Source organism: Talpa europaea (genome assembly GCF_964194135.1).
Source record: "Talpa europaea genome assembly, chromosome: 4".
Taxonomy (NCBI): domain Eukaryota; kingdom Metazoa; phylum Chordata; class Mammalia; order Eulipotyphla; family Talpidae; genus Talpa; species Talpa europaea.
This window is the reverse complement of record NC_140070.1, coordinates 146039095-146063507: the sequence shown is the minus strand read 5'-3', so window position 1 is coordinate 146063507 and position 24413 is coordinate 146039095. Positions and strand designations below refer to the sequence as shown.

The 24413-nt window shown below is 62.2% G+C and overlaps 1 protein-coding gene across 5 annotated transcripts; it reads right to left on the bottom strand.

Moving 5' to 3' along the window:
* Positions 1–1197: 1197 nt before the first annotated feature.
* On the bottom strand, positions 1198–18968 carry PKNOX1 (PBX/knotted 1 homeobox 1; the record flags this gene model as incomplete). Of its 5 annotated transcripts, none has more annotated exons than XM_084232369.1 (10): positions 1198–1409; positions 3287–3459; positions 5515–5591; positions 6508–6636; positions 9622–9719; positions 10506–10605; positions 12106–12276; positions 13474–13645; positions 15752–15879; positions 18918–18968. In XM_084232369.1, 10 exons carry the CDS (start codon positions 18966–18968, stop codon positions 1198–1200), a joined length of 1311 nt encoding a protein of 436 aa, XP_084088495.1. The 5 variants fall into 5 exon arrangements, with proteins under 5 accessions (XP_084088495.1, XP_084088497.1, XP_084088498.1 ...); XM_084232371.1 differs by having other exon boundaries at positions 6508–6630; XM_084232372.1 differs by having other exon boundaries at positions 9622–9710.
* Between the last annotated feature and the right edge of the window lie 5445 nt (positions 18969–24413).

Genomic DNA, 24413 nt, shown 5'->3' with positions numbered 1-24413 from the left:
GCCACGCTCGCCTAGCCTGGTCACCGGAAGCCTCGGTCCCAAGGGAGCTCCGCACCCCACATGGCCACGTCGGAGTAGAGGGCTCTGGACATCCCCTGCGGGAGAGTGTGTCCAGGCAGGACCAGAGCTCAGCGTGTGAGCCGGCAGCTGAGCGGCCTTCTGGCCAGCAAGGGGCAGCAGCTGGCGGTGGACCCAGGGGGGCAGGGGGCCTTGTTCTGTGCCACCAGGCGGGGCCACTGTGTGTTAGTTAGAACAAACCTTCTATGCCTAACATGTGGGTGGCTAAAAACCCTAAAACAGTGCACAGCTAACATGGCCTGGGAGCCATTCAACTGCAGTCAGGTTGAAATCAGACTGAAGCAGGTATGGTGGGAACTGGGAACTGATCACTGCAACCTTTCACGCAACTTACCTAAGTCCTATGTAGCAAAACCTTCAGACACATGCTTGGGTCAATGTAAAATGCAGTCTGAGCATTACAAATAAATGAAATTTTGAAGATACCGATGTTTTCTTTTACAGTAGTAAATGCCATTTACTACTCTAGGGCAGCAGAAAACCACAGAATGCCAGCAAACTTTGGGCAGGTTCATTAAATTTGGCCAATCCAGAACATTCCAAATTGAATAGTAAGCACATATTGTTTCTTCTCTAGAAATTTTATCTTCAATATAGTCATAATCCAATTCATAACCAATTTATAAAAATAGCTTTTTATCCAATAATTCCAGCAAGGTAAAAATAGGAGTTTCTTCTTCTATACAGCAAATCAAACAGGCTCGCTGAAGTCGGGGACCCGGGCGTCCTCAGCTGCCACCCGCAGCTCAGAGCGCCCGCCACCACGGCAGGCTCGGCGTGCAGAGGCCTCTCTCGAGTCCAAGGGCTACAAAAAGGCGTCGGCCCCGGGCCCTTCTGAACCAGGAACTTAGGGACGCTGCGTCGTCCCCCAGACACAGCAGCGCCCCTCCTCAACCTGGTCAGGGCGAGCGGTGCCCGCACATGTCTAGAGTCAGACCTGTAAAGAACTTCCGCACAAACCCAACACACGCACGCATGCGCCCGGAGAAGGCGCAGCCCGGAAGCACGCTCCGAAGCTGACTGGGTACAAAAGTGCACGCTCCTACATCTAATACAAAACATCGGGCATGGCTGCGCGGCGCCTGCTGCCACCCGCAGCCATCCAGGCGGCCGGCCCGCCTACTGCAGGGAGTCGCTGTTCTCCAGGACCAGCCCGCCAATGTGGCCAGGGCCCAGCGCTGCCCCGCCGTCCCCCGTGCTGTCCACAGACTCGTCCTCGCTCTGCTCCGCCATCATGACCTGCTGCACGGCCAGCGTGGCCCCGTCCGAGGACAGAGACTGCAGGCTGTCCACACTCATGCTCACGGGCGCGGTGATGGTGACCACAGCTCCTGCGACAGAACAGGCCATGTCAGACGGGCCGGGGTGGCGTCTGGGCTCCACGGGCGCCCGCCTCCCACCACACGTCAGGGCCAGGTCTGCGCCTCCCCATGGCCTCGGAGCGGCGGCGCCCTCGACGGCAGGCTGGGGTGTAGTGGGGGGTGTGACTGTGGTGTGTGTGCGCGGACTGCCAGGTGGAAGGAGGCCAGAGAATCTGAAGCGAGGCCGAGAAGACCAGGAGCAGGAGACAGAGGAGGAGACTCAGTTTTAAAGGAACAAAGAAACCCCCACGGGAGCCGACCGGTGTGTCTCCCAGCAGGAGCGAGCAGGCGACGGAGCCCGGGGAGCCGCCGCGGGCATCTCCGGTGAGAGCAAGAGGAGATAGAGCCGATGGCAGCGTGGGGGTCTAAAGAAGCCTGCCTGGGTCTCTCTCTCCCCCCCGCAGCCCCTCTCATCCCTCTACACCCCGGCCCGCCCCCCGCGTGCACAGGGCGAGGACTGTCGCGGAGGAGAACATCTGGGGGGGAAGACACTTCCCACGGGGTGCTTCTGTCTGAACTTCTCCCCAGGGGACAGGCTCTGCCTTTCCCAAAGGGGCGAGGGGAGCGGGCGGGAGAGCCAGTTATCCGCGGGGTCGCTGGACAGACAGACAAGTCAGTAACCACAAGTGGCACTGACCCAGCATGAGCACAGGCCTCTACTTAGCAAAGTCCGGAGGCGACGCCAGCGCGCGATTCGCAGACTGCGCCAAACAAGGCAGGGCGGGAGCCAGGTGTGAATCCTCTGCCAGCCCCGGAGGCCTGTGCCGGCATGCAAGGGAACGCTGGGGCTTGGCACGGAGCCACCAGGTGATCCCGGTGCCCACCCGCAGAGCCAGGCTGCAGGCCCTGCCATCTGTGCACCCCAGGGGCACCCAGAGGTCGGGCCTTGATCACGGGCCAAGAGCCCTGAGTGAGAACAGAAGCCAGCACAAAGGAGCAGCCTGGGTACCTTGGCTGCACTGGCACAGTGCCTGGGAGGACCAGGGCCGCAGACACCCTGCCCAGCAAGGTAAGGCCTGGAGGCCCGGGTGCGGCCAGGTGTCACCAGGCACCAAGCAGGCAGGGAGAACACTCGGGGCGGCAGAGAGAGACCCCGGGACTCAGGAGACATGACACCTGCAGCGTGTGAGCAACAGCACAGTGAGCGCAAGAGCAAGGCCTGGGGGCACAGCCGGACGACACAGCCTCCGTGCGGGCAGTGGCCACCTCCCTGCCAGGGAGCACAAATCAGCCTTGAGGAGAGGCAGGTGCCGCCACCACAGCAGGAGACGGTGCTCGAGGCACGAGGCGCAGCCGGTCTGAGAACAAGGACGGGCAGCAGCTTCTGTGCGCAGGCGCCTCAGCGCGCCACTCGCGGGAACGGGAGTGAGGGCTTTTGGTGGGGGGGAGAAAAGGTCAAAGGGCATGGCGTGGTGCACAACTAAATAAATAACGTAAAAATAAATATCATAAAAAACACGCAGGAGGAGGACTGGCGCAGCCTAAGGACAGAGCAGACGCCACCTGAAGGAAACACGGAGAAGCCGAGCCTGCCGGGCTGCGGTCTGGTGGCCTGGTCTGCCCCCGCAGGGCTGGGGTGGGGCCTGCAGCACAGTGGGCAATGCAGACCACCAGTCACGCCGCAGCGCACGAGGGACAGGGAGCAGGCGGCCCTGAGTGGAGCCCCGCGGGGGCAGGCAGAGGCGAGGCCGGGTGTGGACTCACAGGTTCCGCCCAACACCCCAGGCCCAGGGAGGGAAGCCTCGAGGGGGAGGGCGGAGCCCCACACACACCCAGCCACACCAGGCCCCAGCGTCCAGACGCAGGAAAGCGCGGAGACCGGCTCTGCGGCCAACCCTCCCGCCTACCTTCTGACATGGCCAGGTCGCTGGGGGCCGGCGGCGCGGCGCCAGAGGCGATGGAGTCGGGCCAAAACCTCTGGACGGGTCTGTTCTGAGCAGTCTTTTTCTTTGTTTTGGGAGTTTCTGAACAACTGGAGTCCAGCATGGGCTGAAGAATGCGCCTCCTGGCGTTGATGAACCTGCACGGACAGCGACAGGGCTCCCCTCAGCCTCCGCAGGGCCGCGAGCTTCCACCGGGCAGCCGCCTCAGGGCGCCCCGCAGACCGCCGGAGCCGCGTGTCCCCTCCGAACAAGCCGAGAGCACAGCCAGCGAGGGCCGGAGTCCAGGCCATAGCGCATGCGGGGTTTGAAAGACCGGCACAAGGCGCGGCCCACGGCCCTTTCTCACGTGAGCGGTGTCTGTGGCCGACACTGCTGTCTGAGGCTGCCATGCGGCACCTCTCCGGGAGCAACGCAGGCCGGGCCGGGCCAACGCCCTCGCCGCCTGCTGACTGCAGCTGCGGCCACAACGTCACCGTTTCAAAAGACTTTCCAAACCACGAGCTCCTCACATGTCTGAGGTCACCAGTCACCGAACTGTCCTAGACGCCAGGCCAGCCCGCCACAAGCCCCAGATGGCGCCTGCAGAAACCCCCTGGACGCAGCAGCCTCTCGAGAGTCAGGGCTCCCCGGTGCCGAGACCCTCCTGGGAGAGAGCTGTGGAGACGGCCGGGCAGCAGGCGCGGGGGCACGTACGGCACAACCCTGAACTATGCTGAGAGAAGAGGCTGCTGGGAGGGAGGCAGGGAGAGCAGGGTGGCCCCTCCTGCCCCCGTCTCAGGGTCCAGGCAGCCCCGCTCCTCACAGCAGCGGGAGGACGGTCACCCCATACCGCCCCACGGAGGCTGCGCAGAGCCTGCATTGAGGGGCAGAGGTGGCCACGCTGGCCTCCCCTCAGGGCACCTGGGCCATCTCCATGTGCGGACAGAGGCTCGCCCTCCTGCTAGCGCCTCTCAAGCTGACCCATCAAAAGCTGGACCTTGGCGGCAGCCAAGGAGCAACGTCGGGGCCTGACAGGAGCAGACCCGGGTTTGGACTCAGGCCTGCTCGGCCGTCAGGGTGGATCGCCCCCTCTAGTGGCCTCACACACGGCGGCAGCAGCTCCGAGGTGCTTCACCTCCAAACCCCAAACGCACTGACCGTGCCAGTCAGAGCAGACCCTCGAGCGCACGGCCGCCAGCAGCAGCGCAGCCGGAGGGAGGCCCCGCTCATCCGACAGCGTCCAGGCCAGCGCCGTGCGAGGCCGAGCACATACACCACGGAGCACAGGATGGAGGGCTCCTGCGGGCAGAGGCAGTGGAGAGCCAGGCGCTAAGCCGTTAGCGGCAAGCCAGGCAGCTCTGCCAATGTGGCGGCGGCGGGCTGTGAAGTGCAAAGAAGTCATCAGATGGAGAGAGCAAGAAGGAGACCAGCGTGCGGCAACAGCAGCCCCCAAGACAACCGCCCCTAACCCAGCCACGCAGGCCTGCAGGGCTGAGCCCAGGGAGTGACCTCAACACGAGGCGCCCTGACGATTGTCCTGGCAGCAGCCGCGCTGACACTGGAGACCAAGCCCCACTCAGGGACAATCATGCAGTGCAGCCACCACGGCCGACTGTGGACGGCCCCAGCGCCGGGCAGCAGGCCTCAGGGCGCACCCCCTGCGTGGACTGGGGGAGGCTCATCACGCACGTCAGGGCCCACCTGACCTCACGTCTAGCTCTAACAGCTAAGATCAGACGGTGACGCCCGTAGGCCTTAGAGCCAAAGCTGCTCTCTGCACACCGATTCCACCAGAGGAACTGGCCCCCGTGTCTGAGTGTGAGTAAAAGCGAGCGAGACACAGCGCTGGCCACAGAAAGCCCCTGCAGCTGGGCATGAGGGAGTCTGTGCGGGCAGCACTGGTCAGGACCCGCGTGTCCACATGCCGTGTGACCCAGAACCACCACAGGACCTCGGGGCCAGCACTGCCATCCCAGCTGCCTCCGGGTAGGCCCACGCCACCGAGGGCCCCGGCACGGGTGATAGAGCCGCCCAGGCGTCCAGGTGGGAGGACAGGGGGGTGTCACTGCAGGGGGACAACCAGTCTTGGTGTCCACTGCCAGGAAGCTCACCCCAAAACCATGCGTTCTCAATGAACACAGGGGACCTAACACAACCGCACACTGCTAAGGGGTGGAGGGCGGGAGGGGGCGCAGCGGCGGCAGGCGCCTTACCAGTTGTTGACCTGGAGTAGTGTCAAGTTTGTCTGAGCGGCAATCTGCTTCTTCTCGTCCTCCGTCGGGTAGGGATGCTGGAAAGAAGAAGAAGGGCATGTGAGCGTCTGTCTTCACAAAGGAAACCCCGGCCAAGCAAAGGACATCGCCCCCTGGGGCTCACGGCTGCCCGCGTGCACAGTGGGCACTGGCATGGTGTCTGCCTGCGCAAGCCCAGGGGGCAGTCTGCTGCGGCCTGAGTCAGCGACCAGGACAGCTGGCAGAGGGCCAGCCGCTGGAAGCTCCGGAGAAAGCTGCAGCGCAGAGGAAGCACTGGCCAAAGAGCTGGTGCCTGAGGCTACCAGGCAGCTTCCTGCCTGACCCTGACCTTCTGCCCTCCCAACACAGAAAGGGCTTCTGCTTTTATGCCCAGCCCCCGTGGCCTCCCTTCCCCGCAGGGACACGCCACAACTCAGCAGGTGGCGTCCACTGTCCGTACCCCTCAGCAGCACAGCTGGTCCCTCTCTCCCCCACTGGCAGCCCAGGGTCACTTCAGAGGACTGCTGAGGCCGGGGCTGAGGACCCAGACTCTGCCGGGCCATCCTGAGTCTCCCCATGAAATCCCGGCCAGGCCACACCTCCTCATCCAGGACCTCCTTGCAGCCACCGCAGAGCGGGGCTGCCTGCGGGCCAACCCCCAGCTCGAGGTCCCGTGCTCAGCCTGAACTGCTGCCCCTGATGACCGCGTCTTCCTCTCAAACCCACTACGTAAAGCACGGCTACTTCCCGGGCCGTGCCACCCCGCCGGGTCCAGGCAGTTTCTCCGCGGGCAGCCAGCACGCCTTCCCTCTCCACCAGGGGACCCTGATTGAAGGAACGCCCCATTTCTGGTCCCCTCCCTCCTGTCTCCAGCGCTGGGCCATGAGAGCCACCCCACACAAGAGGGCGCTGGGCACAGGCCAGCGGCCAGCAGACGCGTGCTTCGGGGTGCAGACGGCACTGCGGGCTGCTCACCCCGATGTGCTGGAAGAGCCAGGAGCGCATCACGTTGGTGGCGTGCTTGGGCAGGACGCCCCGTTTGTTCTTGGCCGAGCCGTCGTCCTGCTGCAGGATGCTCAGGTCCTGGTTCAACTGCAACTGAAGCTTGGAAACAATTTCAGTCTCGCATCAGAAGCAGCTCGGGACTTCAGATGGAGACACCCTGGTGCTGGGCAGGGCCTGAGCCCGGAAGGGTGGACACAGGACCCGCCAGGCTGAGGTGGAGGCCTCGGGCCGCTCTGCGCTCGGCCCTTCCCACGACACTCTCTGGCGAGGCCCAGGGCTGTCTCTCCGCAGCCAGGCACCTTCCAGCCCTGCACCACGCCTGATGACACCCCCCGTCCAGGCCTAGCGGACTCCAGCAACCCATGCCGCTGAACCAGGGCGGGGCCTCAGCAGCGGGGAGTCAGCTGCTGCTCCTGCTGGAACTCAGAGGTCCCCTGGGACCCTGGCCTGGCCAGCTCTGCAGGTCAGTTCAGTGGACGAATCCATGAACACAGTCCGAAGGAGGTGGAGACCTACTCTGGAGAGATGTGTCCCGTGTCACCCAGGCTTCCTCTGCATTTACCAGCTGTACCTGTGATTCTCAGCAGTCAAGGCTGCACTTTGGGTCTAGAACGCGAGTGTGTGTGTTTGAGGACCGAAAGCAAAGGGGGTTCAGCAGCAGCTGTAACCTCATGCTTGTATGAAACGAAAGCAAACATTTAAAACAGGTTCCAAAGCGCCAGAGCCAAAATCTCACTTGTCTGCCTTATTTGTGTCGATTTCCTGTCCGCGCTTCCCCGTGCTGCCTCCGGCCATCCGGGCAGGGCTGCTGGGGGGCTCACGGGCAGGCCGAGGTGCCACTGCCGGCTGGGCAGGGCTGCTGGGGGGCTCAGGGGCAGGCCGAGGTGCCACTGCCGGCTGGGCAGGGCTGCTGGGGGGCTCGGGCAGGCCGAGGTGCTGCCGCCGGCTGGGCAGAGCTGCCGAGGGGCTCAGGGGCAGGCTGAGGTGCCGCCACCATGCCAGGTAGTGTGAACCGAGACGGGCTGGGGAGAAGCAGCCCGCACCCGCAGAGCCCAGCAAAGCCTGAACGGGGCAGGGGCTCCAGCAGGAAGACTTTGTGCTGGAGCCCTGCAACCCTGCTGCCCACCCAGAGGTCAATGTCTGCAGGCCAGGACTAAGACGGACCGAGGCGGCAGACTCGAGGCCAGCCGGGGGGCGGGCGCCAGGTGGCTGTCAGAGGCTCCCATCTGCACTGAGAGGACCGCCGGCAGCGCAGACACGTCCAAGCCTCCCCCACGGGAAGCAGGCACCAGAGTGGAACACTCAAGAGGCAGCGGGACAGGCACGGCAGGAGCCAGGGGCCTCACCCGTCCGGGAGCCATAAACAAGGACGCTTATCCAAGCAAGGGCATGAGGACAGGGAGACCCCGGGAACTGAAGACTGACTGTGCTGATGCCCTACAAGCTGACAGACATTCTGACAAAGGATAGGGGCCTTTCAGCAAATAGGAAGTGGACAACAGGGACATAAACACCCCAGGAGTCCAGTGGCTGGGTCGGAAGGCCTGGCGCTCCCCGAGCCGCTCTTGGCAGGGGCCAGAACCTGGCCTTCCGCAGCGCCCAACACAGCCAGTGAGAGAGCCCGCAGCAAGCTCAGGAAGCTGGCTGACACCCTGGAGGCGCAGCCCACACAGGGCCCTGCCGCCACAGGCCGAGCCCCACCCCCCAGCCAGCCTCCATGAGGCTCGAGGTGTCCCCATCGGGCACAGTTGGATCCTGTCCAGGCTGACCTCTGCAGGTCACAGCCAAGGAGCCAACATTAAGACTGAATCAGGGGGGCCTCCCCGGTGGCGCAGCGGTTGAGCGCTGGGTTGTGAAGCTGCCAACAGCCTCTGCAGCGCTGGTTCCATCCCCGGCTGCTCCCCGACCACTGGAGGAGGGTCCCACATGGCGCGCAGACCTCTCCTGCCGCCCGCTGCTCCCCTCAGCAGTGTACTTCGGTCCTTCTGCCTGCTCTGCTCCCCGCTCTGGCTCTGGTGAATTCTCTCACCCTCCCGCGCTTCTGACTGTACCCAGTGCTTGTACAAATAAATAAATAAATCTTAAAAAAAAAAAAAAATCTATTAAAAAAAAAAAAAAAAAAAAAGACTGAATCAGGGGGCCTCCCCTGGTAGCGCAAGTGGTTGAGCGCCACGCGGTGAAGCTGTCCGTAGCCTCTGCAGCGTGGGTTCCATCCCAGCTGGCCGGCGAGGGTCCCACACGGCGCAGCAGACCTCTCCTGTCCCACCCACCGCTCCCCTCAGCAGTGTATTTCGTCAGTCTGCCTGTTCTGCTCCCCGCTCTGTCTCTGGTGAATCCTCTCACCCTCCCAAGCATCTGGCCTGTACCCTGGTTCTTATGTAAATAAATAAATCTTTAAAACAAACAAACAAACAAATAAAGAAAAATGAAAAAATGACTGAATCAGGATCTTAAAAAAGCACTGACGCGGGAGCTGCGTCACACCCGCGCGGGTTCGAGCAGTGCACGTGCTAGCCCGCCGGCGTCTCCCGCGTCAGGGTCTGGCAGGCCAGGGCTTAGTGTGCACTTTACCATGAGGGCGCGGGGGCAGGACTCCCCAAGGTCCTGAATGTCACCACCCTCCTGCTCGCCAAGTCACCTCCTGTGCTCTGGAAGCTGCATCAGTTGGACCCCTGGGGGCCGGGGTGGCCTCTGGGCGGCATGGGGTGCTGCCTTTCCTCCCAGGTTTCTTGCTGGGGGCAGGGGCTTTAAGGAGCGCCCTGGGCGCACAGGGACCACCAGCGTGACGCTGGCTGTGCACACACAGCAGAAAGGTCGCACACACAGGCCCAGACGCTGGCTGCGCACACACAGGCCCAGGCCCACGGAAACACTCATTGGGAGGAATGCGCTGGCCTGGGGTTCTGCTGTGGCCTCCAGGGGGCCCTGGGGAGACGCGCCCCCACCACCTCAGGATGAAGAGGGAGAAAGAAGCAAGGCTTCGGCATTCAGGGAGGCAGGTGAATGCCCCGGGAGCGAGGCCAGGCTGGGGGTTCCCGCGGGCCCAGGGCCCCGCCCCAGCCCTTCCACGGAGACGGCACACACCTGGGAGTTCTGGATCCTGATGGTCCCGGGTGACAAGGCCTGTGTCACTACTTGGCCTTGCGGAGTGACAACTGTGACAGGCTGATAGACTGTGCCACCTTGAAAGGAAGAACAACAAGGCATTCCGCTCAATACACTTACGGAAGGAATAAAATCTCTAGCTCAAAGAACTCTCTTCATCACCTGCCATACTGTGCTGCCTGGCTGGGGGCTGTGAGTCAGCAAACCAAGTCCCCTGGCCCAGCAGAGCTCTGTGGGGGCCTCCTGCTGGGCAGCACGGAGGGGGGGCCCTTTTGCTGGGTTTCCCGCTCCCCTGTATTTGCCCAAAGGCGCCGGCTGATGGATTATCACAGACGTGCTGCCAAATGCACCCCCTGCATGCAGCGGGCTCCAAGGGGGCGTGGCCCCCCAGCCTTGCTCCATTTTGATGACGGCTCTGTGCCCACAAAGTCTGGGGGGTCTTTCCCGAAGAATCAGTCTGCTTCCCACAAAGGTTTTCACTAAGACTAAGACTAGGACTAACGCAGCTAAGACTAACGCGAAAGTGCATTTTTATTTGCTCGTCATCAATTAATGGTGCAAGTTAAGATTTTCCAGGTGCTGCTTAGAGCACAAGTTGACACGACGGCCTTGGAAATGACGAGTGACTTGTGCCACAGCCTCCTTTCCTCTACACAACTTCGTGCTCAGAAATTTTTGGTAGAGACACGATTTGCAGGAAGGCATCTGTCTCTGAGAACAAACAGAAAGAGGCCTTCAAAGAGTTAGGGACGCGGCGCGGCACAGGCGGCCGCGTCCACCAGAAACTACGTGGCAGCACGTCTGCGTCCTGCGGCAGAGCCCTCCCTCCTGCAAAGGAGCAGGTGTCCTTCCCGGCACCATACCTGCCACGGTTGCCATGGTGACGTTTCCCTGCTGCAGCGCAGAGGCAGGCACCACGATTCCCTGGGGGCTGAGCGTGCCGGTGATGGCACTTTGAATCTGCTGCAAGTCAGAAACACGCCGTGGAGAGGTGAGGACTCGGCCCACGCGAGGCTTCCGGCCCCGCCGCCCACGTCACTTCCCAGGGAGACGCGCGCACGCTGCACACCCGAGACCCAGGGGCTCTGCCCACAACCCGACACATGCCGACGTCTTGGCCAAACCAGAGGTGGGCGTGTCTGAACAGCCCAGTGACTACTAAGAAAAGTGAATTTGTACTTTAAAGACTTCCCCAAAAGAACTCCCCCAGCCCGGGCAGTATCGCTGGGGAGCTCTGAAACACTTGAAGGATGAACACCGACGTTACGCGTCCCCTCGAGAAAATGCAAGGGGCAGGCGCGCCCTCCAGTCACCCCGCGAAGGCTGCACAGCTGGACACCAAGGCCAGACAGGGCCGGCACGAGAGCCACCACAGGCCAGGAGGAGGCAGCAACGGCCCCCGGAGCAGAGCGCGAGGCAAGCGCGCCAGACAAGGGGGTTTCCCTCGGAACACGAGCTTGTTCAGAAAGATCAGCAGCGAGGCCCACCACGTTCACGGTCGGAAGAAGACAGTCACACATCCATGCAAGGTGACGGGAGAAGTGCCTGACAGAATTCGAGACAGCCAGCCTCTCAGGAAGAAGGGGTGACAGAGCGCCTGCCCCAGTGAAGCAGCCCCACGCCGAAACCCCCGCTGAGTGACAGGCCAAGCAGCCTGGCAGCAAGGCCTCTGCTGCCCACCCCGTTCCCGACAGCGGACATCCCTGCTCTGTAGAGCCGCCTGCCGGGGCGGGGAAGGCCAGCTGCAGGCAGGGGTGTGAGCCCTGTGAGCCGCGTGGGCTCCACAAAAGGCCTCATGTGGGGACACTCAAGACACTCTACAGTCAAAAAAATTAATTAGAAAAAGGGCGAAAGACAGGAGGGGCCACTCTGCCACAGAGGACACCCGGGGGCGGGAAGCACCAGAAGGCCATGGCCACGCGCCAGTGGAGGCGGGTACGGAGGAAGCAGCCTGGAGGGCCTCAACACACCCCGGACACCCCACCGCGGAGCCTGGGGGGTCGTGCCCAGCCAGGCAGTCAGACACAGGACAGCAGCGGCATGATGCACCTAGGCAGGCTTCTAGAACAGTCCACATGGCAGCGGACAGTGGGTGTGGGCTGGGGCGGGCAGGGGCGTCGGCGCTGCAGGCCGCTTCGGCGGGCACGGTGAGCAAGAAAGGTCTGACTGTTCACACCGTCAAACTGTGCACCGAAAAGGGTAAGTTCTATGCGATGAGTATTTTACCACAACGTAAAAAAATAATAAATAAAAGGTATTTTAAGAGGGAAGGAAAGAATGGTCCGTCCTCCAGGAACCAGAGTCAGGCCGCCGTGGAGACCGAGGCCTCGCGTCACTCACTGCCCCCGCGGCGGCAGGCCGCTCAGTCCAGCCCGGGGGCTTGGCGCATGGGGCCTCGGGAGGCACGGCACTCGGTGCGCAGGGCCCCGGGGCTGGGCACGGGCCTCGGCAGCCGGAGAGTACCTGGGATTGGACGGGGGAGTACGGGCTGCCAGGCTCCCCACTCAGGAGCGTCTCGCTGTTCATCTTCGTCTTCAGACAGGCGATGTACCGGCTGCAGAAATCTTTGCAGAGTTCATTGACCTTTTCCAGCTCAAGGAGGTGAATACGCAAAACCTGGATTGCTTTTACCATCTAGGAGCAGAGAACATGAAGACGCTCAGACAAGGGGAGCCGACGGCGGCGTCACGACCGCCCCTCAGCTCCTCCTGGCGGAGGTGGCTCCAGCAGGGCGTTCACCCCCTGTGCGACAAGGCCTCGGTGCCTCCTGGTGGGAACCCCCTGCAGGGCGGGCGCTGCCCTCTCTGCTCCTGGGCTCAACTCTGCCTTTTGGGGCTCTGCTTCTGGGGTCCGGGGTCACGAGCCTTGCCTGCCCCAGCTTAGTGCGCTGTCCTCAAGGCTTTCTCTCGTGACTTTTCTACCAGCCTTCTACCAAGTCACCGGGGTGCTCCGCGCACAGTGCAGCTGCTAGCACCACCTGGGCCCCCTGCGGAGCGCGAGCGGCGGAGACGAGATGGGTGACACCCCCTGCGAAGCAACTGGGCTGGAAGGGCTAAACAGCTGATAAAAATTTAAGGATAAGCTAGACTAGGCAATTTGTTTGGGGAAAGTACTTTTTTCAAAGACCCCCTTCTGCTGATGAGGCCCCGGTGCAGGCTGTGGCCTGGGAGCTGAGCTCTGAGGGAAACCAGTGAAGGGCCCCGGCCCGCATCTCTGGGCCCTGCTTCTGGGAGGCTCAGCTGAGGCTGCACCAAGGTGGGGCCCACACTGAGGCTACCAGCGCCCCACCGGGACCAAAAGGCACGGCAGCCTGTGGGACAGCAGGACAGTTGCTCTGGAGGCTCCGCCGTCCCTTGGAGGGCACAGAGGACCGAGTCCTGGATCCAGAGCTGGCAGGGGAGCACTGGCTCTAGACAGGACAGCAGGGGGAAGCACCCCTGCCCTTGTTGCCTGACCCCGCTCTGTGCTGGCGGCCCCCACCAGAGGCTCATGTCGCAGCCTCAGCAGAGCTGCCCGCAGAAGAGGCCTGTGTCCAGGCGGGAGCCAGAGGCACGGGCTGGGAGGCAGGCGCAGGAGCACCTGGGAGCGTGGAACCCCCAGGCCATAGGGACACAGGCTCGACCCTCCCACTGCACCCCCAGAGGAAAGGCAGCGAAGACTGGAAGACTGGGGGACAATCGAGTTGTACCCCTGGGAACAGTCACCTCCCACACGCGTGCTACCCCTCTGGCAGAGCGGCAGACGGCCCGAGCTCCCGCCCGAAGTCTGAGGTGCGCGGAGCAGAGTCTGAGTTTGGAAGAAACGGAAACACAAAACATGTCTCTCACTTACTAAGTTGTCAGTTTCCGGGTCTTCACAAAAGAAGGGCTTCCCCTCCTTCTCTTGCTTCCTCACGAAGTTCTCGATGTCCACGTCGAAGCTGGCAGACGTGGTGCCCTCCGAGCCCTGTGTGGACTGCTCACACTTCTCAAACAACAAAGCCAGCAAGGGGAAGAGCGGATGCCTGGGGGAGGAGAGAGGCGTGGTCCACTTCGTGAGCATGTTCGGCACGAGTGGGGGCGCGTCCGCGCACAGGACAGCTTTGCTGAGAGGCCCTGCGGGCGAGCCAGCAGCGTGGAGCCCAGCGGCGCTTGCCGAGCGTGCGCCCATCCCACTGTGCTCCGCCTCGGGGGACCTCGTCGCCCCGAAGACACCCTGCACCGTGAGCAGGCACACGGTTCCCCAAACCGCACCGCGGCCACTGTCCGCGTCTGGGCGCCCAACTCTAGAGCGAGTCCGGCTGGGCGTGGGCCCAGGGCCCGGCTGCGTCCCCGGCACCCAGCCTGCAAGGTTCAGGCACGTCACGCTGAAACACCCTTGGGAGCCGCCACAGTCCCAGCTTTGCACCCCAGGAAGCACGGGCGCCCTGTGTCCACAAGCCCGTCGGTGCCGATCCCAACGGCTCAGATCAGGGCAGCGGTTTTCCGTTCTGGCCGGGCGTCGTCTCTTCGACATAGGCTACCGCATGGGGCAGCTGCGGGCCTGCGCTGGAGCTGCACGCCCACGACTGGCTCTCCCTACAGAGACTGCTGCTTCCCTGCGGCCATCGGAGCCATCCCGCTACCCCTTGGGGTGTGCCTGCGCCTTGTTCCTCCCTATGGCGAGTGACGCGCTACGGCACGGAGACGGCTCTCACCGCAGGTGCATACACCGAGACAGAGACTCCGTGTCTGGATAAGATACAAGCTCGGGACTTTCTCTGGAATGTGGGTGTCCAGCGCTCCCAAGAGCACGTGCTCGAAAGTCTACCTTTTCTCCACTGAGTGGCTTACACCTTTGCCAGCAGTCGGCTGGGCCCTGTCTGTGTAGATTCATTCCTGGATTCTCTGTTTGGGACATCGATCTAACTGCCTGGCCCTTCACCAGAGTCACATCTGAATCACTGTCAGATGACAGTAAATTTCAAAATCAGGGAGACCGATCACTTGACCTTCCTTCTTCTTTTGCAAAATGTGTTAGCTGGTCTAGTCCTTTAGACGTCAAATAAAGTCTAGATTTAACTTGCTTACGTACAAGAACCTCTGCTGGGACTTGGCCTGAATGCACGAGCTGGGGGCCGGCAGCGGGGGACGCCACGCCGCGGGGCAGGTGTGGGCCCATCCGCGAGCTGGTGTGTCCCAGCACCCGTGGCGGCTTGTCCAGCTTTCGGCATAAAGGCTCTACATGCTCTTGGTCAGAGTCATGCCTGCGTTTCGGGGACTGTGAAAGCACTGTCTTCCCACTTCAGCTGCAGTCCCACACCCTGGGGAGCAGGGTGGGTTTCCGTGTGCTCCTGAGTCTCGTGGGGCATCTCCTGCAGGCCTTTAGCCGCCCCCTTGGAGTTTTCCATGTGCACAACCCCGTCACATACACGTGGAGCCGGTCCCATCTCTCCCTCTCTGGCCTCGGAGCAGGGGCTGGGCCTCGACAGGTGCTGAGCCCCGGCCCGCGCTGCCTCGCCCGGCTCAAGGAAGGCCAGCTGGGGGCTCTGTGCCGGCCCCCATGAGGGTGAGAGGGCTCCCGCCTCCACTCTGCTGACGGCACTATGGGGACTGGCTCCTGGCCTCGGGCAGAGCTTCCCACACCACGTGCCTGGGGACGCACTGCCCGCTGCAGAACATTCTGTTCACGTGTTGCTGGACCTGGCTTGTCAATGGCTTATTAGTGATGTTACATCTAAGTTCACGAGCAAAAACAACAATAATAAACTGATGCTTCACTCAAGAAATGAGGGCGAAACATTCGTTCTTTTCCGAAGACATTGTACACCTGTTCTTTTTCCTTGTTTGTGATTCCGGCAGGACTCTCCAGCACGCGTGAGCAGATACTCCATATAGGCTTTGTTTAGACACAGTTACACTCTACACAAGCCACCTGGGCCTGAAGATTACTTTCTTGCAAGGACAGCTAAAGCACAGATTTACATCCCAAACCTTTCTTTATGATTAGGAATAACCTGATCATCGGAGAGAATTTCCACGTGGGCCGTGACCCCACCGGGGCTCCTGTTCTGCCCACTCACGGTGCCCACATTCCATTGACCAAGATCCGGGCCCCCCCCCCCCCCGGTGCCCTGGGCAGCACAGGCTACCTGTAAATGGCCTGCTTGTCTGCATCCATCGGCGTCTGCGAGCTCCCGGGGGGAGGGCTCACCCCTTCCACCTCAGGCTCAGAGCAGCTGGGGTCTTGCTCAGTCTTTAACTCGGTGACCACCTGCATCTGCGGAGGAGAAGCTTCATTACTCAGCAGGAAAGAGGCCGCTACTACGCCTGTCTGGAGAACGGACAGAGGAGACTACGACCGAGAACCTGCAAACAAGGCCTCTGAATCGAGTGTGCTTTTCGAACGGCTAGAAAAAGGGCAAATTTCCCAGCAGTGAAAACCTCTGAGGACTAATACTGTCAAATGCTTATGATTTTAAAAATCACAATAAGGCCGCGTGGAGGGAAGCGCCACCGCAGCTCACAGCCCCTGCTGCACGCCCTCACGCAGGCGCCCTCACAAGACACGTGTGTTATAGGAACACGCCGGCCACGCTCGGTCTTCTTTTCTCAAAATTAACTAGAACTCAACATGCTACACACCTGTGCTGGGGCTGAAATGCCCCGTCTCCCCTTAAATCTCAGGAGCAGGGCCTCCATGGTGGCGCAGGGGTTAGAGTCTCAGCGCTATGAAGTGATCGGCGGCCACTGCAGCCTGAGTGGGATCCCCGGCCAGGGAGCTACCCACACGGCACGGCAGACCTCTCCTAACTTGCCCACTGCTCCCTTAGCAGTGGGTTTCAGTGGATCCACTCGTTCTGCCCCCCACTCTGTCTCTGGGGAGTCCTCTCACTCCTGCACCTCTGGCCTGTACCCCAGCTCTTGTATGCATGAATAAATAAAAATAAATCTTTAAAAATCAATCAATCAATCAATCTCAGGAACGCCATTCAAACTATAATGAACACAAATTGTGGTACGTTCAGAAGGCAGGGCTGTCTGCAGACACAGCATTCCGCAAAGGGGCGCCTTGACACACACGTGCTTTAAATTGCTCTCAACTAGCCACGTTGCTTATAACTTAAGAAAAAAGTGTTTAAATCCTTACACAAAAAGAATTGAGTTTACTAAAAAAAAAAAAAAGTGCCACAACAGGGCCTCCCCTGGTGGCGCAGCGGTTGAGCGCTGGGCTGCGAAGCTGCCCACAGGCTCTGCAGCGCCAGTTCCATCCCCGGCCGCCGGCGAGGGTCCCACATGGCTCACAGTCCTCTCCTGCCGCCCGCTGCTCCCCTCAGCAGTGTCCTTCGGTCCTTCTGCCTGCTCTGCTCCCCGCTCTGGCTCTGGTGAATCCTCTCACCCTCCCGCGCTTCTGACTGTACCCAGTGCTTGTATAAACAAATAAATCTTTAAAAAAAAAAATTAGGGCCTCCCCGGTGGCGCAGTGGTTGAGCGCTGGGTTGCGAAGCTGCCCGCAGCCTCTGTGGCGCCAGTTGGATCCCCGGCTGCTCCCCGGCCACCAGAGGAGGGTCCCACATGGCGCGCAGACCTCTCCTGCCGCCCGCTGCTCCCCTCAGCAGTGTGCTTCGGTCCTTCTGCCTGCTCTGCTCCCCGCTCTGGCTCTGGTGAATTCTCTCACCCTCCCGCGCTTCTGACTGTACCCAGTGCTTGTATAAACAAACAAACAAACAAACAAGCAAACAAATAAATAAATAAACATGCCTCTATAAAAAAAAATTTTTTTAAAAATAAAAAAAAATTAAAAAAAAAAAGCCACAACAAACTTCTCGTGGCCCCTGGCCTGAGGACCAGGGCCAGGCCGTCCAGCAGAGCCACCTGCCCGCCCCAGCGCCTCCCCAGGGTTCCCAAGGCGGTGCCCCCAGGTGGTTCCCCCCCACCCCCCAGCGAGGGCACCTTTGCTGCCTGCAGATGCTAGGAGGGGAATTGCTTCTCTCTCTTAATAAAAACAACTGTAGCAACCAAAATCCCAAGCACCATCTTTCTAGCGGAAAATCTGAGAGCAGTGTGCAGAAAATCCTTAAAAGACTTATTCAGGGTTTTTTTTTCCTTTTTGAATGTCTGTAAGCGAAGCGGAGCCGCGGGGCTAAGGGGGCAGGCGCCGGGCGCTTCTCTAAAGGGATGCCAGAGCTTCTGGGTCCTGGGGCAGTGCTGCTACGGAAAGCGGGGCTTCCCTCCCGGGCGCGCTCCGGGACCTGGGCTGCCCTGGGTGCGGCACCAGCAGAGAGTGGGGGTGAGGAGGAGCCCAGGACGGAGGAGGGGCAGGACAGAGGCAGGCGCCAGGGGGCTGGGCGGGCAGGGCCCCTCGAGCTGGGCCTAGAGGCCGGGAGCTGGCCCCGCTGCTGCCCCAGGGCAGGGGAGGAAGGGCAGGGCCAGGGTGCCGGGAGCTGGGTGGGCAGGCTTGCACGGGGTGGTGGCAGGGGTCTGGGCCCAGGTGGCTGAGCCCCGGGAGATCTGCATTTTAGGAACAATCCCCAGGAGATAAAGAGCTTCCTGGCTGACACTGAACCCTCCCTCCATCCTCACACCAAGTAAAAACGCTCGCATTTTCCGAGTCAGCCCAGTCCAGCAAAGCCCTCCGAAACAAACCAAAGCAGGACCGTGAAACTAGTTGCTGAGGCCCAGAAGAGCCCCGGGAAGACGGCAGCTGCGGAGAGCCCCCGGCCCGGGAAGGGGCTGCTGGCCACAGCAAGGAGCTCTGGGCCCCAGAGCGAGAGGGGACTTGGCCACCCCCCGCTGGGATTCTGGGCATGCAGGGCACGGCCGTGATCCCAGGTGTCCCCGTGAGAGGCCGAGTCCCTCAGCGGAGGTCCTCCCACGCCTCCCCTCAGGTCACAGAACAGGGGACACCAGGCGGTCGCTGTCGCCCGGGGGAAGAAAGGTCTCAAGATCGGTGGAGTTGGTGGACCGGCCACTGCCCGGGAGCCCGGGAGGCTGCTGGGCATCAGGAGTGGCCGGGCGGGGACGCACTGGTCACGCCCCAGACAGCAGGGCCACTCCGCTCAGGTCAGATGCACCTGCCCCATCCACCTGTCTTCATAAGCAGCGACACTAACACTGGCGAGGGGCACCCCAAGAAGCTCTGGCTGGTATGTCGGATTCCCGGCCATCTTGGGATCACTCGGAAACATCTTCAGTGTCTGTCCTGCCCACCTGGTGCGCACCGTGCTCGGGGCGGCACCTGGGCTCAGGACACGGGCAGTGCGGGCCGAGTGGGTCAGCACCGGCCAGCCGCGGGGGGGGCCGCAGCCCTGTGCTCACCTGCTGCCCGTCCTGGTAGCCGTCCAGGCTCAGCGCCTGCGTCGCCATCATGGTGAACAAGCTATGGCAGCGAACATCAAATCATCTTGAGCCAAGAGCAGAGGGCACCTGGGGAAACAAAAGCCGGAGGAAGAAGCGTGGTCAGTAAAGCGGGTGCTCGGCCCCACAGACAGTGGCTCAGGGGTGCCCACAGTCACATGTTTACAAAGTGGCCCTTTAGCCTTTAAGGAGAGGTAGGGGGTGGGGGGCAGGCAGCCAGCCAGAAGCCATGCACCCCCTGTGGACAGATGCTCGGGGGCCTTGGGCGTGACTGGGGGTGCAGGAAACCACGGGAGGCCTGCGTCAGAGGGCCCCTGGACGCCCCATGAATGGCAGGGCACAGGGCCGGGGGCCGCCCAGGGCTCCCACCTGCGGAGCAGGGCCGCGCGTCCTGCAAGGGGCCGACGGCGAGGCGCGGGGTCTTCCGCCTGTGGAGAGAGCAGCATGTCCGCGAGGAAACGGCGAACAAGGGCCACCACCGTCAACCCGGCGGCCATGGGGACGGCCCGCTCCTGTGGAGAGTCGCTCTGAGACGGGCCCAGCCCTCCCCCAGGTCCTGCCAATGGGGATGGCTTACAAGTAGGGTCTGCAGATGGCAAGGATCTCGAGGCCCTCAACTCCCTGTCCTCTATGGGGCAGACGTGAGGCCCACAGGGACGTGGAACGGTGAAGACGGGACAGAGATGGGTGGGTACCCACTAGCCCAGGGCACCAAGCCTCCTGGGAGCCTCCGAGGTAGCCCAGCCCCTCAACACCTGGATTCGGGCATCTGGTCACCAGAGCCGTGAGTCAACATAGCACCGCTGCTCTCGCTGCCGCCTGCGGGCCTGCTCGGCAGCCCCGGACACCACGGAGCATGTGAAGTCACAAGATTGCGGGAGAGGCCACGGGAGAAGCCACCAGGGCAGGGGAGGGCCTGGGAGGGTCAGCCTCATCCATGCCTCTGAGGGTCACGAACAGGAGGGTCACTTCCTGGCAGGGCGTCCCCAAGATGGGAGAGGGGAGGGGACAGGCAATCACTGTTGGGGAGACTCTAGGGACCCATCACAAAGTTGCCCTTTTGCCCCCAAACTGAAGACAGAGGCCCCGGACCTCTGTGAGCCTGTCAGTGAATCCTGACCCAGACTTGGCTTTCCCCAGGGCCCTGACTCCCCCACCCCAGGGCCCTGACTCCCCACCCCAGGACCCTGACTCCCCCTAGTGTCCCTCCTCCCCAGGGCCCTGACTCCCCCACCCCAGGACCCTGACTCCCCCTAGTGTCCCTCCTCCCCAGGGCCCTGACTCCCCACCCAGAGAAGCAACTCCCACCTTTGAAGCCTCCAGCACCTGGGGGGCCCAGGGCGCTGCCCCTCTTTACTCTCACAGGGCCTTGGCGTGAGAAGGGGAGAGGCCGCGGTGCTGATGCTTCCAGCGCCCGCCGCCAAGCAGGCTGACCCGTGGCTCTGCTGCTTAGAGAAGCCCTCGCCAGCTCCCGGCCCAGGGAGGGCTTTGCCCCTGAAGCCTGCTGGGGCACTTGTCCCCTCCACCCCCCCACGCTGTGCAGGTCACAGGGGCAGCTGGGATTGGCCTGGGAGAGCGGACCTGAAGCCACGCCATCCCGCCACCTTCTGCAGCGCCGCGCGGGCTTGCTCGTGGAGCCTCGGCCGGCCCCACATTCCGGCCGCAGCCCTGCAGGTCTCACTGGCTTACTTCCTCCACACGGTCCTAGAGACCTCGCCCTGCCGAGTCCCCAACAGCCGGCACGTTCCCCGGGGCCGTGGTGCAGAGGAGCCGGGTCTGGCCGAGCCTCATGGCCATGGCCTTGGGGCCGGCCCTCATTCCAGCCTGGTGGCTGGCTGGACCCACCTGCCACCGCGGTCCTCAGGCATCCCCAGGGGACAGTCACCTAGAGAGCAAGACCAAGGGCTCCGTGGCGGCCAGGCCCACGGCCCACTCTGACTGAGAAAGGGCCTCGAGAGGACCCTCCCCGCACGGGCACCTGTGCCTGGAGGCTGAGGGCCAGAGGGCCACGAAATGTCAAAGTGACGAGAGGACAGACATGACCCTCCCTGAGTCTCCCCTGCCCGGGCCGGACAATCCTGGCTGCGCGGCGGGGAGGCCTGCTCCAAGGCCGTGGGTCCAGACGCACCGGGCCCTTCTGTGCCCCCGTGCCAGGACGGACCGGGCTTCGAGGCGCTCGGCCACACTCCCAGCCGCTGCGACTACTTTCCTTTCCTGGTTTTTTTTTTTTAATTATTTTTAATTTTCCTACACAGTTGTTCTTTTTACACAACATTCAGCTCCTCCCTCGGGTGTGGTCCCTTCAGTCTCCCGCCACCGCCTCAGCTGGGACCATCACCTGGCCCCGAGTGCCCTGCCCGCCCCTGTTTTGTTTTTAAAGATTTATTTATTTATGCACACAAGAGCTGGGGCACAGGCCAGAGGTGCAGGGGTGAGAGGACTCACCAGAGACAGAGTGGGGAGCAGAGCAGGCAGATCTACTGACATACACTGCTGAGGGGAGCAGCGGGGAGACAGAAGAGGTCTGCTGAGCCCTGTGGGTAGCTCCCTGGCCAGGGATCGAACTCGTGCTGCAGAGGCTGTGGACAGCTTCATAAGTTGTGTCTTAATCACTTGAGCCACCAGGGAGGTCCTCTCCCTCCCCCACCCCCCGGCTGTGTGCCTAGATCTCTGGCTGCCTGCAAGTTTGTCTCTTCCCTGACCCTCTGTTCGGTCTCCCTACATCCCCTGTGAGAGAGGCCATCGGTGTCTTTCTTTCTCCCTCTGACTCGTTCCAGCTCCACCCATGTGGCTGCAGATGGCGTGAGTTTATCTTTTTGATGGCAGAGTAGTAGTCCACGGTGTGTACAGACCACATCTGCTTGATCCAGTCACCTGTTCTGGGCATTTAGGTTGTTTCTGTATCTCAGCTATCATGAATGGCGGGGCAGTGAACACAGGCGTGCACGTGTCCTTTTGAATTAATGTTTTTGTGACCTTGGGTAGATTCCTAGGAGTGGAATTGCTGGGCCATAGGGAAGGTCCATTTTTAGTGCTGTGAGGGTCCCACACACAGCGGCAACTAAACGCAACTCATGACATGGGCATACGTTAAGTTCTAGAGGAAAAAGACAGCCCTGAGAAAGCCACTTGGTTGGGAGACTGAAATAGTTCCATGACTGTTTTCCAGCCCCCTTCCACAGGCCCCTGTGTCCCAGCACACGGGAACAGTCACCACGCCCGGGAGGAGGGGTCGTGGCGTCCCTGGGACGTGACTGAGTTTCCCCCTGGAGTGGGCCTGGACACCTGAACTCCTCCCCAGAGACCCGTTCACATCTGGAGCGAGGAACCCAGGGAGAGCGGCCGGGTGGACTCTGCGGCACAAGCCAGTGAACACCCGGCCTCCGTCACCAGCTGGAACACCAGGCGCAGGGACCTGCGTTACCCGCTATTCTAAAACAGGGGTGAGGTTTGCTTGCAAAGCCAAGCCCAGAGGCGCGAGCGGCAGCGGTGGCAGTGATGACAAAACCGGCTGCGCCACTCGGGGGCCGGCGGGAGGGACGAGCCATGGCTGGCGCTGGCCACTCAAGCCGAGACCCAGGCCGAGCTATCCGGCATTGGCTCCCACCGCTCTTCTGCGCGCCATCCACGACCGGACACAGGCACGCAGGCTGACGTCACACGCGGCTCAGGGCGGAGGGGGCCCACAGATGGGGAGGACAGCTCCCCGACAGTGGTGCTCCTTGATGGGGCTCAGACCCAGCACCTTCCGTCTGCCTCGGCGGGGCAGCAGCCTTCTCCGTGCGGGCCGGACGGTAGGCCCTAGGGCAGCGGGCACCTGATCACTCGAGATCTTGCTGACGCCTTGAGTTTGGTTCTGACGCGCACGAGGCCTCACTGGGAGACGCGACCGTCTTCCCGGTCCAGCGACCGTGGCGCGGCTGTGCCACCGAGAAGGGCACTCCGCCTCGCGCCGGAGCTGGCACGCGGGGGAGGCAGATGGGCCGGGAGCCACATTTTGCCAGAGGGGCTTTCTGCCGAGGCCCGCCAAACCTTTCTGCGAGGACCCCTCCGCTCTACTTTCTCCCAGGGCGCGCAGACTGCCAGGCCTGGGTCCCCAGAAGGGAGGCGCACGGCCCTGGCCCACGCCGGGTGTGGGTGGCCCCCGCCCCGAATCCGGCTGTGCGGCGGTGGGCTCCCCTGCCTCCTTCCACCCCCGAGCTTGCACTCTCAGCCTTGGTGACGCTGCTCCCACCGACACGCCTGATGCCACAGGCGCGCCCCGACCCTCCAAGCAGCCCCTGGCCCACGGGGTTTCCTTGCCCAGCCGGGCAGCGGCCTGGCCACGCTCAGAAGCTACCGCCCGCCCCACACAGCCGACCCGATTCCTTCAACAGAGACGTGCAGGGCGTCCAGGGTCACGGCAGTGTCCGTGTCTGCAGGAGCGCGGGGCCGAGGGCTGGGGACGCGGAGGCCCCCGGCCCGGGGAAGCTGCTTTCTGGGGCATCTGATGACTAGTTTTTCCTCAAAACCTTCAACTGAGGATCCTTTTCTGAACTAAACCCCTCGATTAATACCCCTAAGACAGAGGTCCAGAGAGCCAAGAACGCGGCAGATTCTGTGTTCCAAGGAGCCCCCCAGCACGCCCGAGGGCGGTCTGCGGCGCCCCGCCCCGCGCCCATCCTGGCCCAAGAACAGGTTCTCAGGAAGTTCATCAAGTAATCGCTTTATTTTCAAAACACGTTTTGGGGAAATAGCAAGTGATGTCTGATATTCAAATACAATCACAAACACCCCCCCATGAAAGCAAAATCTGCCCCAAAAGCACTTCCCTTGGCAGCCAAAAGCACGCGCACACCCTGGGACGGCGACATGCCTGTAACCAAGAGGCCGCCGGAGAAGGCGCTTGGCGGGGAACACGCGCTGGAGCCACTGACGTCACAAACGGACCCCAGAACTTCCCCGACAGTCCCTAAGTTGCGTCAATGAGTGTGTTGCATGAGAAGCGGGAACCCCACCTTGAGGCCCAGCAGTCTGCGCCCCAGGCCCCGGGGTCTGCACCAGCGCGGAGCTCGAGGTGAAGCGGCTCCGGCGACAGAAGTGACACCGCGGTGGCCCCGGCGCCCGCCACATGGGCACGGCCCGCGAACACGGGGCGGGAAGAACCTGAAGGCCGCAGAGAAGCGCCGAGCATCTGAAGCCCGAGACACCAAGCTCGTGTAAACACACAACACGCGCGTCCCCACCTGCCGCCTGACTGCCCAGCACGTGGCAAGGCCGGTGCCACCCTCTCACGGGGCTTCCGTGGCACTTGCAGGAAAGGATACCCTACAGCGTGGTCTCCACCAGGGTGATTTCTGGCCCCCGAGGATGGCTGGCACTGCCTGAAGACACTTGGGGAGTGGGGCACCGAAGTGACCTGCCTGTGATGCCCGGGGCGCTTGGACTGCAAAAAATTCTGCTGAGGGGGCCTCCCTG